The sequence below is a fragment of the Lynx rufus genome, unplaced genomic scaffold, assembly GCF_022079265.1.
Source record: "Lynx rufus isolate CCGP_SWC_20201006 ecotype Redwood Valley unplaced genomic scaffold, mLynRuf1.p SCAF_2, whole genome shotgun sequence".
In the NCBI taxonomy this organism is placed as follows: Eukaryota; Metazoa; Chordata; class Mammalia; order Carnivora; family Felidae; genus Lynx; species Lynx rufus.
The window spans coordinates 160,598,107-160,613,009 of NW_025814834.1; the positions used below are offsets into that span (position 1 = coordinate 160,598,107).

The window sequence follows — 14,903 nt, forward strand, 5'->3', positions numbered from 1 at the left end:
GCACTCCAAAATCCCTTTCAGAGCCTGGTTTTCAAGAACTCAACTGGCACACCATACCATAAAATATGTTTATTTAATGTACATTTAAATCAAAGCTGAACTGGGATTTGAACTTAATCTTCTGATTTTAAATAGTATGCTTTTCTCAATATGACATGTTACCCTCCACCCCCAACTAATCTACTCTCAATTTTTTGCCTTTCATGTACAAGCCCTGACCAAGTGCTCTTCACCTGTAAAAAGGGAATCTAATATCTGCTGTATCTATCTTATAGCATTGTAACAGGATCAAATTGTATAATGTATACATGAATGTCTATAAACTCAAGATAAGTTTATATATTAATATTAAACGTATCACCTCAAAGACTGACCTTTGAGAACATTCACCTTACATCACAGTCCACTCTATTTCTAAATATATTTAATCATGAAATATCTCAATTTCTTCACCTGTAAGATGTAAGTTAGGCTAAATTGTTTTCTGTAACACCCTACCCAATGCAAATATTCAGATAGTCCCTGAAATGTCACATCAAGTTACAAGGAAGACCTGAACTGGGTTTGGAAAGAAGACTGGGTTTCTGGGTGTAAAAACAGGGGTATAGAAATAAATATTTTAATAATGTGCTTATTTAAGTATTTTTTTTTGTATCAACACAATTAGGCCAGCCCAGTAATTATTATAGCTGGTTTGTGTTAGTAGGGAAAAAATTAATAAAGAAGTTTTGTAGACTTCAAAGAATATTAAGGTTTACTTTAGGGCAAGGGACTATGCAGAGCTTCAGTATGAAATATATTTAGTTCCAAGCATTAAAGTTTAATGGACTAGAGCTGCCTCATGCGTCATAGACAGCTCCAGTGAAAGGATCCATTAATCAGTATAAAAATAACTGTTCATGAAAGTTCACACCTACATGCCTCTTGTTGAAATAATTCTGAATTTATCTTCACAAAAGATATCACTTATTAAAGGTATCAGTGTGGCAGAAGCACTTGACTTTGCTTGAAATTTTGAAAAAAAAAGAAAAAAAGAGAAGGAACCCACTCTTAGATTGAGTACCTGTACTAAAGGTAATGTCTCCAAATTTGCTTTTGACCTATTTTTTTCTCATCACTTCTGCTGACCCTTCCACATCTGTTTTCTATAATGACTTCTTATGGGCTTCCTCCAGTTGGCTTTTGAATACACTTGTTCTCTTTTTAACTAATATAGTGATGATTTAATAGGGAGGAGCTAATCAAAATCTCTGGGAATTTGGGAGAATGCAAATACATGCTGTTTGAAAAAGCAAATTGAATATTATAATTTCTTTAATTTGTTTTCACTTATATTTTAATTATTTTAAATTAAAAAAAAATCTAAACAGGCAGTGAATGTCGATTTTTAAAAAAATTTTAAATGTATATTTATTTTTGAAAGGGAAAGAGACAGAGCACGAGCAGGGGAGGGATAGAGAGAGAGGGAGACACAGAATCTGAAGCAGGCTCCAGGCTCTGAACTGTCAGCACAGAGCCCATACCAGGGCTCAAACTCACCAACTGTAATGTAAGATCATGACCTGAGCTGAAGTTGGATGTTTACCCGACTGAGCCACCCAGGCACCCTCCCTTTGTTTTTTTTTTTTTTTAATTTTTTTAATGCTTATTTATTTTCGAAAAGGAGAGTGTTGATGTTTATCCAAAGGAACAAAACTTTAAAAAGATCAAAAACATTCTATTGTAGAAATCTTTCTGTGATTCTGGCATTCCTCAAGATACTGCCCAGTCTTTTGCCTTTTGAAAGAACAATCAATATTCATTGCCTACATTTTCCCAACTCCATTTATTTCCAATCCATTTTTGCACTTTCTATTCCCACAAATTCACTAATATATCCCTTAAAGAGATATATATGACAATTTCCTAATTTCCACTTATAATGGTCAAAATAGAACCATATTTTGTCCAATGTCAACATAATTCTTCCTCCTTTGGAGTGCTTTTCTTTTTCCTAGTCACCATAGAATTATAACTTACTAATTTATTTATGCAACATGTATTTATTGATGAATATACACCAGGAATTGTTCTAAGTATTTAGATTACAATGATAAGCAATTTAGATCCGGTCTCTGCCTTGGTGGTGCTCATAATTTTACCAGAGATTACAAACAGGCCACAAGTCAGGTGGTGGGGGGGTGCAGAGGGGAGGGATATATATGGTTTGGCCTGCATAACACAACTAAAAATTTGAAAGAATGGAAATTGCATATCAGGAAGCTTCATATAATTTCTGATTCTCTGAAATTTGGGGCAATACTGGGCTTACATTCCTAGTTGGCAATGATTGGCTGGAGATGAATTACTACTCCCTTTACATGGAGCATAAATTCTCTAATTTTCCAAAGTCTCCACCACTTCTTGTGTCTAAGAAACATTGAGTGTTAGTTCCCATTTAACTTTGTCATATCACTATCATCTTAATTCATTTATGTTACCTGCATCATTCCTGCAAGCATGTAAGATTGTGACTCCTAAACTAGAGGAAGATGTAGAGAAATAACCAAGAAATGAAATACAGAATCGTTCACAATATGATAAGATACAGGGTGCTTACAAGAGTACATTGGAGGGACACCTAATCCAGACTTGGAAGGGGTCAGGGAAGATTCTCCAGGAAATAGTGCTAATATAAGAATTGAAGCATGTGTTAGTGTCTTCAGTTAATATCCTATCAATGTTTTACTGAGAATATGTTCATTTAGAGATTATGAAATATATTGGATTATTAAGAAGAAATATGAATATAAATATTAATGTTTACTCTCATTTGTGGGTATAAATGTTTTCTGGTTCCTTAAAGTAAGAGTCAAGTATTAAACAATGTTTAAAACTTGCAACTAACTATAAAGTTTAGTTAAGTATGCAAAAAATAAGATTCTTTTTTTTGTGGGTATGAATTTTGTTTCTTTTTTTTCCAAAGAAATTTATTATTATTATCTTGGCCAATTCCCATCTGGAGAAAATGCTCTCTTTAATGAAGAAACCATTCAATTAAAATGTAACTTGGATTTAAAGAAATATCAGGGCACCAGCGTGTCTCAGTCAGTTAAGCATCCAACTTCAGCTCAGGTCATGATCTCAGTCAGTGAGTTCAAGCCCCGCTATGGACTCTGTGCTGACAGCTCAGAGACTGAAACTTGATTCGGATTCTGTGTCTCCCTCTCTCTCTGTCCCTCCCCTGCTCAAGCTCTGTTTCTCTCTGTCTCTCAAAAATGAATAGACACTAAAAAAAACTTTTTTTTTAAATATCAATTAACTTTGTCCTCTAAATTAATGGTTTTCAACAGAGGGTGATTTTGTCCCCCAGGGGCAACGTCTGCAGACATTTTTGGTGTCACACTGGGGATGAGTGCAGTGGCTACCAGCAGCTAGAGACTAGAGGCCAGGAAAGCTGCTAAACATCTTACAAATGCACAGGACAGCCCCCACAACATGGAATAATCCAATCTAAAATAAGAATAGAACTAATGCGGATAAAATCTTATCTATGTAAAGGATTCAGAAACTATGAAACACATGCTTTGTGACCTGGATTTTAGGATAGTTGAAAAAAATATCAATTTTACAGTCAAATACACATGTTAAGGAAGAAAAAAACATTGGAAAAAAAAGATTCAACAGTTTCCAGGCTATAGATCACCATGAATAGAAAACAGAGCTTTCTGTCAGGCATTGTTTTGTGGTAATAAGAACCTAGGTCTAGTAAGCCAAACTGTCATAGGTTGAATTAAATACCCCCCTCCTATGCCCTTCCTCTTTGTAATAAATATTTAAATGACTTCTTCTGAATGATTGGAAAGAGATCTTGCTAGAAATCTGTAGGATGGAATAAATGACCATTCAACACCTGCTTTCATCACATAAAATGCTTTTAAAAAAGTTGACTAATCAAAATGCTATTTTTCTTTCACTTGAGAAATTTTAAGTGGTTTGCCTGTGTGAAGGAAAGATATATGTGAGGTTAATTAGATGGTATAATATGGTTTTGTTCATTAAAATTCTTATTTAAGATCTTTGAAACTATAGAAATCTCAAGATTTCCCCCAGAGTCTTATGTTTCATTTTAGGACTACAACCTAGATACCATTTAAAGAAGTATGCCCCATTTATTTTTATTTATTTCTTTTTTTAATATTTATATTCATTTATTGTGCACTGGAGAATTTTATACAGTTTTTTTTTTCACATTCTTTTTTTTTAATATAATTTATTGTCAAATTGGTTTCCATACAATACCCAGTGCTCATCCCAACAAGTGCCCTCCTCAATGCCATCACCCACTTTCCGCTCTCCCCCAGCCCCCATCAACCCTCAGTTTGTTCTCTGTATTTAAGAGTTTCTTATGGTTTGCCTTCCTCCCTCTCTGTTTGTAACTTTTTTCCCCTTTCCCTCCCCCCGTGGTCTAGGTCACTCATCATCAGGGAAATAGAAATCAAAGCCACACTGAGATACCACCTCAGGCCTGTCAGAGTGGCTAAAATGAACAAATCAGGAGCCTATAGATGCTGGCAATGATGTGGAGAAATGGGAACCCTCTTGCACTGTTGGTGGGAATGCAAACTGGTGCAGCCGCTCTGGAAAACAGTGTAAAGCTTCCTCAAAAAATTATAAGTAGAACTACCTTATGACCCAGCAATAGCATCGCTAGGAATTTACCCAAAGTATGCTCCATTTAAAGTGGGATGCAAATATGACCGGTATCTAGTAAGAAATTAATATGTAAAAAAAATTTAGAAATTCTATTTATCTTTATTTACAAATAAAGATAATTAAATTTTACTAATATTGAACATGAAAATTTATATTAGTGGTCTCAGCTCTCAGCTCATACATCAGTGAGCCATGTGTCACATACAATACCCAAAGTTAATAAATAAATACTTATAATTCCAAATGTAGATAAGCTGAGAGTTGCTCCTCACTTTTTTTTTAGCAATTAGTACATAATGATGCATTATAGCTATGTGAGCTAAATTAAGTAGATTTATAGATTTTAATATCTAATTTTACTTGAATTTATCCTTAAAAAATTAGGAGGCTATCTTTAAAAGATTCCTGTGAAGCCATCACAGATGATATATATGTTATTAATATAAGAAGAAGGGAAGGAAAATGGCAGAGCTGGCACTTTTCTTTCTAAAAATCTGAGCTTTTTGTACACCAAATTTCCAGGCAAAATTAATGACAATCTAATCATATTTGAAAACAAATATGTCAAAATATTTTTATATTATCAAAAAGGATATATGAAATACGGATTTACACGCACAAATTTATGATTTTTGTTCATAATTTTAATTTTAAAACAAATATATGCATTTGAGGATGCTAATTTTATATGGATTATGATAAAAAAAGTTTGGAGTTCATTGATATAAGTGCAGATTTCACTACTTTGATGTTTTTAGGATTACATATTCTCATCTCTTTAGAATCTAATAATCTAAAAGACACGATCCTTTTTGTTTTTCCGTACAAAATGGCAGAACATTAGGTTTTCAAAAAATGTTTGTTTGAAGCGGAATATCAACGAAGTTAATTTTTATTGAGTACTTACTGTGTGCTATGTGTTTTGCTGAATATTACATATGGTTTGTCTTTCTAAACTATAAACCACCCAATGAAATAGGTAATTCTATTTCCTCCATTTCAAGACTAAGGAGAGAATAATTTGTCTAAAGATACACAGCTAACAAGTCTCAGAACTGAGAGGTGGAAACAAATAGTCTAGCTTCTAAGCTGACCATCTTTATTAAAGTACATTACATCAATCAAGTATTTTTTGTGCTCGTGTTTGGATACTCATCATTAATATCTCATGGGTATTTATAAAGGATCTTTTATAGGTCCTTACACACTGAGGAATTAAAGAAAAAGACTATCTCAATGCTCAAAGTTCACAGACCAATATGTGAAATATCCAAACAAATAATTATAAGTGCTGTAATATAAAACAATGTGAATTTGTAATTGAAACCCAAAAGACAATACAATAAAATCTGCCTGGGAGTTCAAGAAAGCTCAAAGAGGCTCAATTTATCTTGATTTTAAATAAGTAATAATTTCCTATTAGGAAAAGAAATAAACATACATTTAAGCAGAAGAAATAATAAGGATAAAAACATTGGAGTATGAAAAACCCTTGTCCTAAAGAATAAAGTAATCTAGAACAGTGCCTTTCAAACTTTAGCCTGCAAACCTGTCAGCTAGAATTAAAAATGAACAAACAAACAGACAAACAAACATTCTGGATGGTTAGGGGTGGAATAGGAAGTGACATTCTGCATTTCTAAAAATCTCTCATTGAAGCAGGTACTGCTGGTCTTACCACAATTTGATTTGCAAGACTTGAACAATGATCTTCATCAGGTAGCCTTACATTGCTTACATCAAAATTGCCTAGGCCATTTGTTAAAATTTTAGATTCCCAGTATATTTTACATATATCAAATTTGATTGAGGTGAGATGGAAAAAGATATATCCATTTTAAACATGTAGTTACCATATAATTCTTATGCATATTAAATTTGAAAATCATTAGAGTTGGGTGAATAGAAAAAGTCTGCAGGAAAAAGTCTGAAAAGTGATTCCAGCAAACATTATGAATTAAGGCATTTTGAATCTCTTATTTAAAAGCTTGAATTTTATTATCCAGGTAATAGATGACAAAGGTTAAGTTTTAAACAGAATATTGACATTATAGATGTGTGTCTTATGCAGATCATTTTGGAAGTAATCTAAAATAGATGGGGGTATGATTGGATAACTTGCATAGATTTTCCCTACTGGCAAGTCAAAGAAACCCATAAAATGTAACAAAATGTATGACAATATGAAGAACATGAACAAAGAACTGTGATCTTCGGACAAACGGAAAGATACAAAGGAAACCTCCACAATATTCCATGATTGCTGTGGCTTTCTGCCTGAGATTATTTCCCTGTCACAGAAGATAAAGTGGAAGGGCAATCATAATGAATTGACAATGGAGATGAAATTTCTGGGATTATAAAATGACTGTAATTTGTCAAGCAGGGTAACCGAGCAGCAGAAGAAGCTTCACAGACAGAGAACTGCAGATATCTGCATTGAGATTCACTGCAAGTTTTTGAGTTGGGCCGCACAGGAACAGAGAAAAACTCTATAGTAGATAAAATCAGCTGATTTATGGCTGAAAGGTGAATGGTAATGATGGAAGAGGTCATGCAATAATAGAAGATTTTGGAGTATCAGAAGGCAGAATGGAGACTTTACTGAGTGACTTGGGCATTCAAGATATCAAAAGGTAAGAACCATATTCAGGAATGAGGACCACATCCTGGAGCAAGAAGTATGCCATTAAGCTTAGTTTGAAACTCAAATAAACCCATCCTAACAACAAATCAAATCAAGATTGAGTAGGTGAAATGAATCCACCAAAAATGTAACTGCCTTCCAGAAACAAAACAAAAGAAAAATTCAACAACCTTTAATGTTTTTTTCTTTTTGAGAGAGAGAGCACGAGCAGGGGAAGGGCAGAGAGACCTGGGAACAGAGGATCTGAAGCAGCCTCTCTGCTGACAGCCCAGAGCTTGATGCATGGCTTGAACTCAGGAACTGCAAGATCATAACCTGAGCCAAAGTTGATGCTTAACCAACTGAGTCACCCAGGCGCCCCAAAACTCAACACCCTTTAAAGGAAGATAACATGATGATTTACTAAAACAAATAATATAAATGTCTAACATGCAATAAAAAATTAATAAGTAGTGAAGAAACTGGAAAATGTAATATTCAGCCAAGAGAAAAGTGTCCACTAGATATAAACACTGAGGTAATCCAGGTGTTAGAAACAACAGATAAGGCATTTAAAAAGCAGTCATTGTTGTGCCTGGGTGCCTCAGTTGGTTAAGTGTTTGGCTTCAGCTCAGGTCATTATCTCACAGTTTGTGTGTTCGAGCCCCACATTGGGCTCTGTGGTGACAGTTTGGAGCCTGGAGCCTGTTCTGATTCTGTGTCTCCCTCTCTCTCTCTCTCTCTCTCTCTCTGCCCTTCCAGTGCCCACGCTCTGTCTCTCTCTCTCAAAAATAAATAAACATGGGGCACCTGGGTGGCTCAGTTGGTTAAGCGTCCAACTTCAGCTCAGGTCATGATCTTGCAGCCGGTGAGTTCGAGCCCCTCGTCAGGCTCTGTGCTGACAGCTCAGAGCCTGGAGCCTGCTTCAGATTCTGTGACTCCTTCTCTCTCTGCCCTTCCACCTCTCACACTCTGTCTCTCTCTTTCTCTCAAAAAGGAATAAACATTAAAAAAACATTTATAAATAAATAAACAAACAAACAAATAAACATTAAAAAAACTTAAGTCATTAATCATAGCTTCCAGAATTTAAAGGAAAATAAAGAAAAATAAAAGAAACAGATGAGTAATCATAAAAGAGAAATTGAGATTATATTTAAAAATCAAAGGAAATCCTAGAACTGAAAAGTATGGTATCTGAAATGAATAATTCTTAGATTAACATCAGATGGGAGATGGCAGAGTGATAGTCTTTGAACTTGAATTCAGGTAAATAGAAATAATCAAATTTTAAAAACAGAGAAAAAAAAAGAGAAGAAAATGAATAGAGACTCAGTAACATATGGAAGATTATCAAACATTCTAACATACATATATGAAAAAACAATAATCAAAATTCATGAATTTGATGAAAACATAAACTTATGGATTTAAGAAGCTCAGTGAACTCTAAAAAGCATTATACAGAGACAATCATACATAATATTATTATAACCAATCTGCTGAAAACTAGATATTTTCTCTCATTTTCTTTAAAATATATGAAGTGTTTATCATGAAAATTCTGACAGTATATTCATATATAGAAATAATGTACATGGAAACAATACTATAAAGAATGAAGATAAAGTGGAACTATAATATGGAAGGTGCTTACATTTAAAGTGATATAGGCCAATATTAACAGACAATGCACATGTTTGTTCAAGATCCATAGTGTAATCACTAGAGTAATCAGTTAAAAAATAATGCATAAAAGTTTTTCTCTTTAAATGCCACTGCTAAGAAAATGAAATGCAAGCCACGGACTGGAGAAAAGTTTTGCAAAATGTATATCCAACAAAAAAACCCATATCTAAAATATATAAAGATATCTTCTTACAATTTAAGAAAACAATAAACCAAATTTAAAAATGGAATTAAGATTTGAACAGACACTACATCAAAAAAAAATGGTGACAAACTAGCACATAAAAATCTACTCAACTTCCTTAGCCATTAGGGAAATGTAAATTAATCCTGAAATATTAATATACATCCAATAGAATCACTAAAATAAAAAATATTGATAAGTGTTGGCAAGAGTATGTAACATAACAACTAGAATCTCACACATTGCTGATGGGAATAGAAGATGATATAGCTAATTTGGTAAAGATCTTGGCATCATTATGATATGACCCATCAATTCCATTCCTACATATTGCCCAAGAGAAATAAAAATGTATGTTCAAACGAAGATCTGTACATGAATGTTAATAGCAGCTTTATAACAGTCAAAATCTGGAAATAACCCTTATATCCGTAACAGATGAATTGTTAAACAAATGGTGGTATATCCATAGAATGGAATACAACTACAAATTAAAAGAAATGAATTACTGAACACACAACAATAGCACTCTGCTAAGTGATAGAAACCATATATAAAAGAAAATATACTAACTGGATTGCATTTATGTAAAATTCTAGAAAGGGAAAAACTATAGTGAAAGAAAACATAGTATTTGCAGAGGCCAGGGGGCTAGGGCAGGGAATTAACCACAAAAAGGTATGAAGGAACTCTTTTACATGATAGAAAAGTCCTATGTCACAACTGTGATGATAGTACATGACTCTATACATTTTTAAAACTCATCAAATTGTCCACTTAAAATTGTGAAATTATTGTGCATAAATTATATATCAATAAATTTAATCCCTATTAAAAAAATAAACTAAGCAGAAACAAAGGAAAAATAAACCAAAAAAGTCAGAGGAGTGCTAACTATACACATGGAATTAAAAAATAAAACATCTGCTCCATTATTATCAATAAAAGCAGAGTTGCCCTGCTGGTAAAAACTACCCAAGTCTGAGGCAGGCCCAGCATGCCAGGGTGTATACTTGAAAAAGCTGCTGATATGACCAATAAAAAGTGTGAAAATCAAATTATTCATTTTGTGAATGTTAAGAAAAAATTCAGTTCATTTGCAATATTTATAAACATCCAAATAAGTACATATAAATACATAACTATTCTGTATGCACCAAAATATTAGATCAAAAAAGGAAAGGAAAGAAAAGGAAACAAAGGAAAGGAAATCTCTTTTAGATAAAAAGAGATTACAGAGACAAGAAAAGTAAAAATGAATGATTCTGGAATCAATCCTAAACAAGAAAAAAAAAACAGCTTTTTATAAATGATGCTAATAGGACAATTAACCAAATTTGACTTTGGACAATAGATTAAATAATAGTATTGCACCAATGTTAAATTTTCTGATTTTGATCATTGTATTATGATTATGTAAGTGTATTTTCTTTTTCTTAGGTAGGGCAGAGTGGATAGTTAGAACTAGATTTAATGCAATGGTTTCTGTGTTTTAAGGGAAATTGTAAATTTAATTTGTTTTTGCCCTTGTTAAAGAATGAGTAATCATGTACTCTACTATGGCCTTTTTAAAAACGTTGCCTACTCTGTGTCCTAAGATTCTAAATTTCTTTAAACTTGCTACGAGAAAGCTAGTCCATATATCCTTCTGTAAAATATATGAAAACAGAAGAAATAGAGGGATTCCTAAAAATGGAAACTTAGTTTGATAAAAAGAATTGGAAGAAATAGATTCTGTAAAGATTGTAGCACTAAATCATTGAGAATGCATTTCTGTGGTTGTGTCATGCTAAGTGTCAGGAAAACAAACTAATGCAAAAAGGAATCTCCCAGTCAGATTCAGGATTCATGGTTTTGCATACTGCCTTAACTCTCCATCATTCCCTTCCTATTCCTTGGAGGTCTTCTACTTTCACCTCCTGCTAGTCAGCAGAAAAGCCAGCATCAGACACTGTTTTCCTACCTCCTGAACTCAGCCTCAATACAAGTTTCACAGGAAACTTGGTATTCAATTCCTCCTAATACCTGCACAGTTATGTGCAGTTATCAGCACATAACTGATGCTTTCTCCCAGAAAAAAAAAATTGACTGGGCATTGACTGGGGGTAGAAAAGGGTATGCATTAGAGCATTTGCACTATGAATCACAGGAATATGTGAATCTGAATCATGGCAAAATATGGCTCTCTTCCCCCAGTGATGAACTCCAAAGATTGAAGGAGAGAATGTAGTGCAAAGTGATCCTGGTACGAGCAAACAGCTGCCTACCCCCCATACCTGCACATACAAAATTGAAATAAAATCCTGTCACAGATTCACATGAAATTGAGAAAGAACAAAATATGCAATATAACAATGAGAGTCTGAAAGTATGAGCCAACTGCACTTGATTCTAATCATTACTCTGACATTTACTAGATATCTAATTTTAACCTTCAATTTCCTTTTTCTATAAAATAAACCCTATTATGCATCTCACTAAGTTATATTAATAAAGAAACAATGCATATAAAACCTAGTGTGATAGTTAACTCATAATAAGTGCAGAGTAAGTAGAAACTCATTACTATTAGAGAATAATATATTTTATATATTCTAATTTATTTTTTTTAATGTTTACTCATTTTTGAAAGACATAGAGAGACAGAGCACAAGCACGGGTGGGGGCAGAGAGAGGGGGGACACAGAATCTGAAGCAGGTTCCAGGCTCCGAGCTATCAGCACAGAGCCCGACATGGGGCTTGAACGCACGAACTGTGAGATCATGACCTGAGCTGAAGTCGGACGCCCAACTGACTGAGCCACCCAGGTGCCTCCAACTTTTAAAATTTTTAATTTATTTTTTAATATTTTATATATTCTATAAATTTATATTTATGACAATCTCAAGGATCTATCCCAATATGGAGTATCCTAGTTTTTCCAATCCACTTTTACATTTACTTTCTGATGAGGTACTGAGATTAGCTTGGAAACAGGGACTGGAAACAAACTAAAACAAAAGTAGGAGATATAAAAGAAGGAGACTAAAGGGAAATCTAGAGACATTTTTAATATCTGGAGATATTTTTAATAATGTGAAGAAAAAGAAATGTAGCTTCAATGTGCTGCTTTTATCCTCAAATACATCCTCTTCTGCATGGAAGCAGCTTGGTCTCCTGGTCAGAAGCTCTGGCAAGGGGACCAGACTGCCAGGTCTTAAATCCTGGCTAACCCACTGACCATGTAATCTTGGGGACAATAATAGTACTCACGCACGGGTTTCCTATGAGAATTAAATTAACATGGAAAGCATTGAAAAGAGTATGTGTCTGGTATATAGATGATACCTGTTAAATATAGAGAAAGAACTTCATCCAGTAATATAATAATGCTCTGGTTCCTCTGAACGTTTCCCACGATTGTCAATTTGCAAAAAAAAAAAAAAAAAAAAGTATGGAAGAAGAAGGAAAGGAGAAGGAGAAAAAGAAGAAGGAGTTGGAGGAGAAAGAGAAGAGGAATAGGAAGGAGAAGGGGAGAAAGGAGGAAGGGGAGGAGGAGGAGGAAGAAGAAGAAGAAGAAAGACAGCAGCAGCAGCCTGAAGATACATTATCATCCTTGGTTCTAATACAGTATTGTGGGAACAAAGATATTATACCTTGTAAACTGCCAAGTGCAAGGCTGTAAATCCATTTCTTGTCAGTCGAGATGGACGAAGCCCTTTTAACATAAGGGTTCTAATATGTGACTTGTTGCCTGAATGAGAAGAGTGAAAGAAACTTATGTTGTTGTGGGGATAGACCAAGTGACTTTAAAATATCTTTTTGACTTAATGATAAATTCACACTGATGTATGAAAATGTCAGACTGCTGTTCTGCAGGTAATTTGTAAAGTTTTCTATTAATTGACAGCCTTCCTTAGTAGTGAACATTTTATTACACTTATAAAACTTTATATCAATGCTGTTTATTTTAATGCATTTGTGTTATATTTTTCTATAGTGCTTTCATCATTAGTTGGTTTTAAAGCATTAAAAAAAGGGAAAAAATCTTAATAAATTATTAGGGAAAAGGCTTAGATAGAAATCGAGTTGCCCAGGATACCTCAGAACATCATTAGCAGAACTTATTTAGATTAGAGATATCTGGAAGAAATGATGAAGGTTGGGGAAAGTATGTTTAAATTTGGGAGGAAAATCTGTTAAGTAGAGTATGCTTAATTTGTTTGGGAGGAATGGTTAAGGAATAGGATTAGAGTTGATATTTCTACATTAGTGTTTTATTTAAAAACCCAAGTTCAATGAATACTAGTTTGGATTAACAAAATGAATACTAACCATTCATTAATTCAATAAATTTATTAGGTACCTACCAAATGCCAGTCTCCATGCTAGGTGCTTGGAATACATTAATGAACAAAGCAGAACAAAATATGAGCCAAATTTAACTCTAAATCTTCACTTTGATCAATCTTCACTTTGAGATTTTATGTTTGGCATTTATCTTACCTTCCACATATCTTACTGTAGATTGTAAAGCAATTGCATGATGATATTTTAGGGAATGCTTTAAGTGCTTCTGAAATTAACCTAATCTCTGACTAGCAAACCCAATGCTGAAAAATGCTTTTTTTGATTTCCAAGCAAACTAAGTGACTTGGTTCAGGGTACGAACACAATAAAACTTAAACAGAGCTAAATCAACTGGAACATCTGCCTGGTAGTTACTGTTTCACCTGAAGGTTATCAGGGTTGTAGGGATAAAGCAAAAAAGAAAATTGAGTATGAATAGAATCCTCCTGTAGACTATAAAGCAGCTCAAATCATTGACCATCTTTACATATAACGAGTTTATAAAGTATTGAGTTTCAAGCACTCACCTCCACAAATGCAGCATAAATGAAGTAGAGACAGCCCATTTTCTGTGCGGTAATTTAAGTTGACTTTACTGAAGGCATCATCGGAGCTGAAAAAGAATTTTTTCATATGATCAAAAATTTCACCTTTTAGTTTATTATTTTTTACTGGAAAAAATATAAAAGGGACTATTATTACTATAAATTAAAAAAATACGTCTTTTGTGGGATTTCATTGTACCTAGAAAAATAATTTTGAATATACATCTATATGAAGAAAACCTAAGTCAAGAGAAAATAATACGGAAGTTTGAGAGCCCAGGTTTAAATTAAGGACTCTTATGCATTTTGTTTTCTATGTATAATTTGAACGTTTCAAGGCAACTTTATGAATTAAAATTAATGTAGAAATAGAAAACAGACATTTGAAAGTAAATCATTCACATGCAAAATTTCACATCATATTTATGGAGAAAGTCAAGAAATTCCCTCCAAAAAGAAAAAAAAAATGAAGCATTTTGGTAAGAGATTGGAGAGAGGAATATAATCCCAAAGTTTTACAAATTCTGCCTGAAGCAAAGTTTTCCTTGTACTCTGACTGGGTCAGGTTTCACAGATAAAGAAGTTCTAAACTCTGATCGGGTACTATGATACACAGTCCCCTGAGAGGAGTAGTGTTAGTGATTCAATTAGTAAAATCCTTGCCTTTGTCTGAACAAAGACCATTGCCCCAGGAGGGCCCTAGAGAGCCAAAGGTAGCCTTGGAAAAGGAATGTAAAGCTAAAATTCTTGACCTTTTGAAATCGTTGGTACTCCCAGGACATTTTTCAGTAGAAATGAAATCATATCCTTGGCCTCCCAGGTCAATTTCAAGCC

General features: G+C 33.7%; 1 protein-coding gene across 7 annotated transcripts in view; it reads right to left on the minus strand.

Moving 5' to 3' along the window:
• TNNI3K (TNNI3 interacting kinase) overlaps positions 1–14,903 on the minus strand; it is a 283,823-nt gene that overhangs the window by 258,660 nt on the left and 10,260 nt on the right. For all 7 annotated transcript variants that reach the window (XM_047083662.1, XM_047083660.1, XM_047083665.1 and 4 more), the window contains 2 exons: positions 14,052–14,137; positions 12,831–12,928 (listed from right to left, as the gene is read on the minus strand). In XM_047083662.1, coding sequence (XP_046939618.1) covers positions 12,831–12,928; positions 14,052–14,137 — 184 coding nt within the window. The remainder of the gene's footprint in view (positions 1–12,830; positions 12,929–14,051; positions 14,138–14,903) is intronic.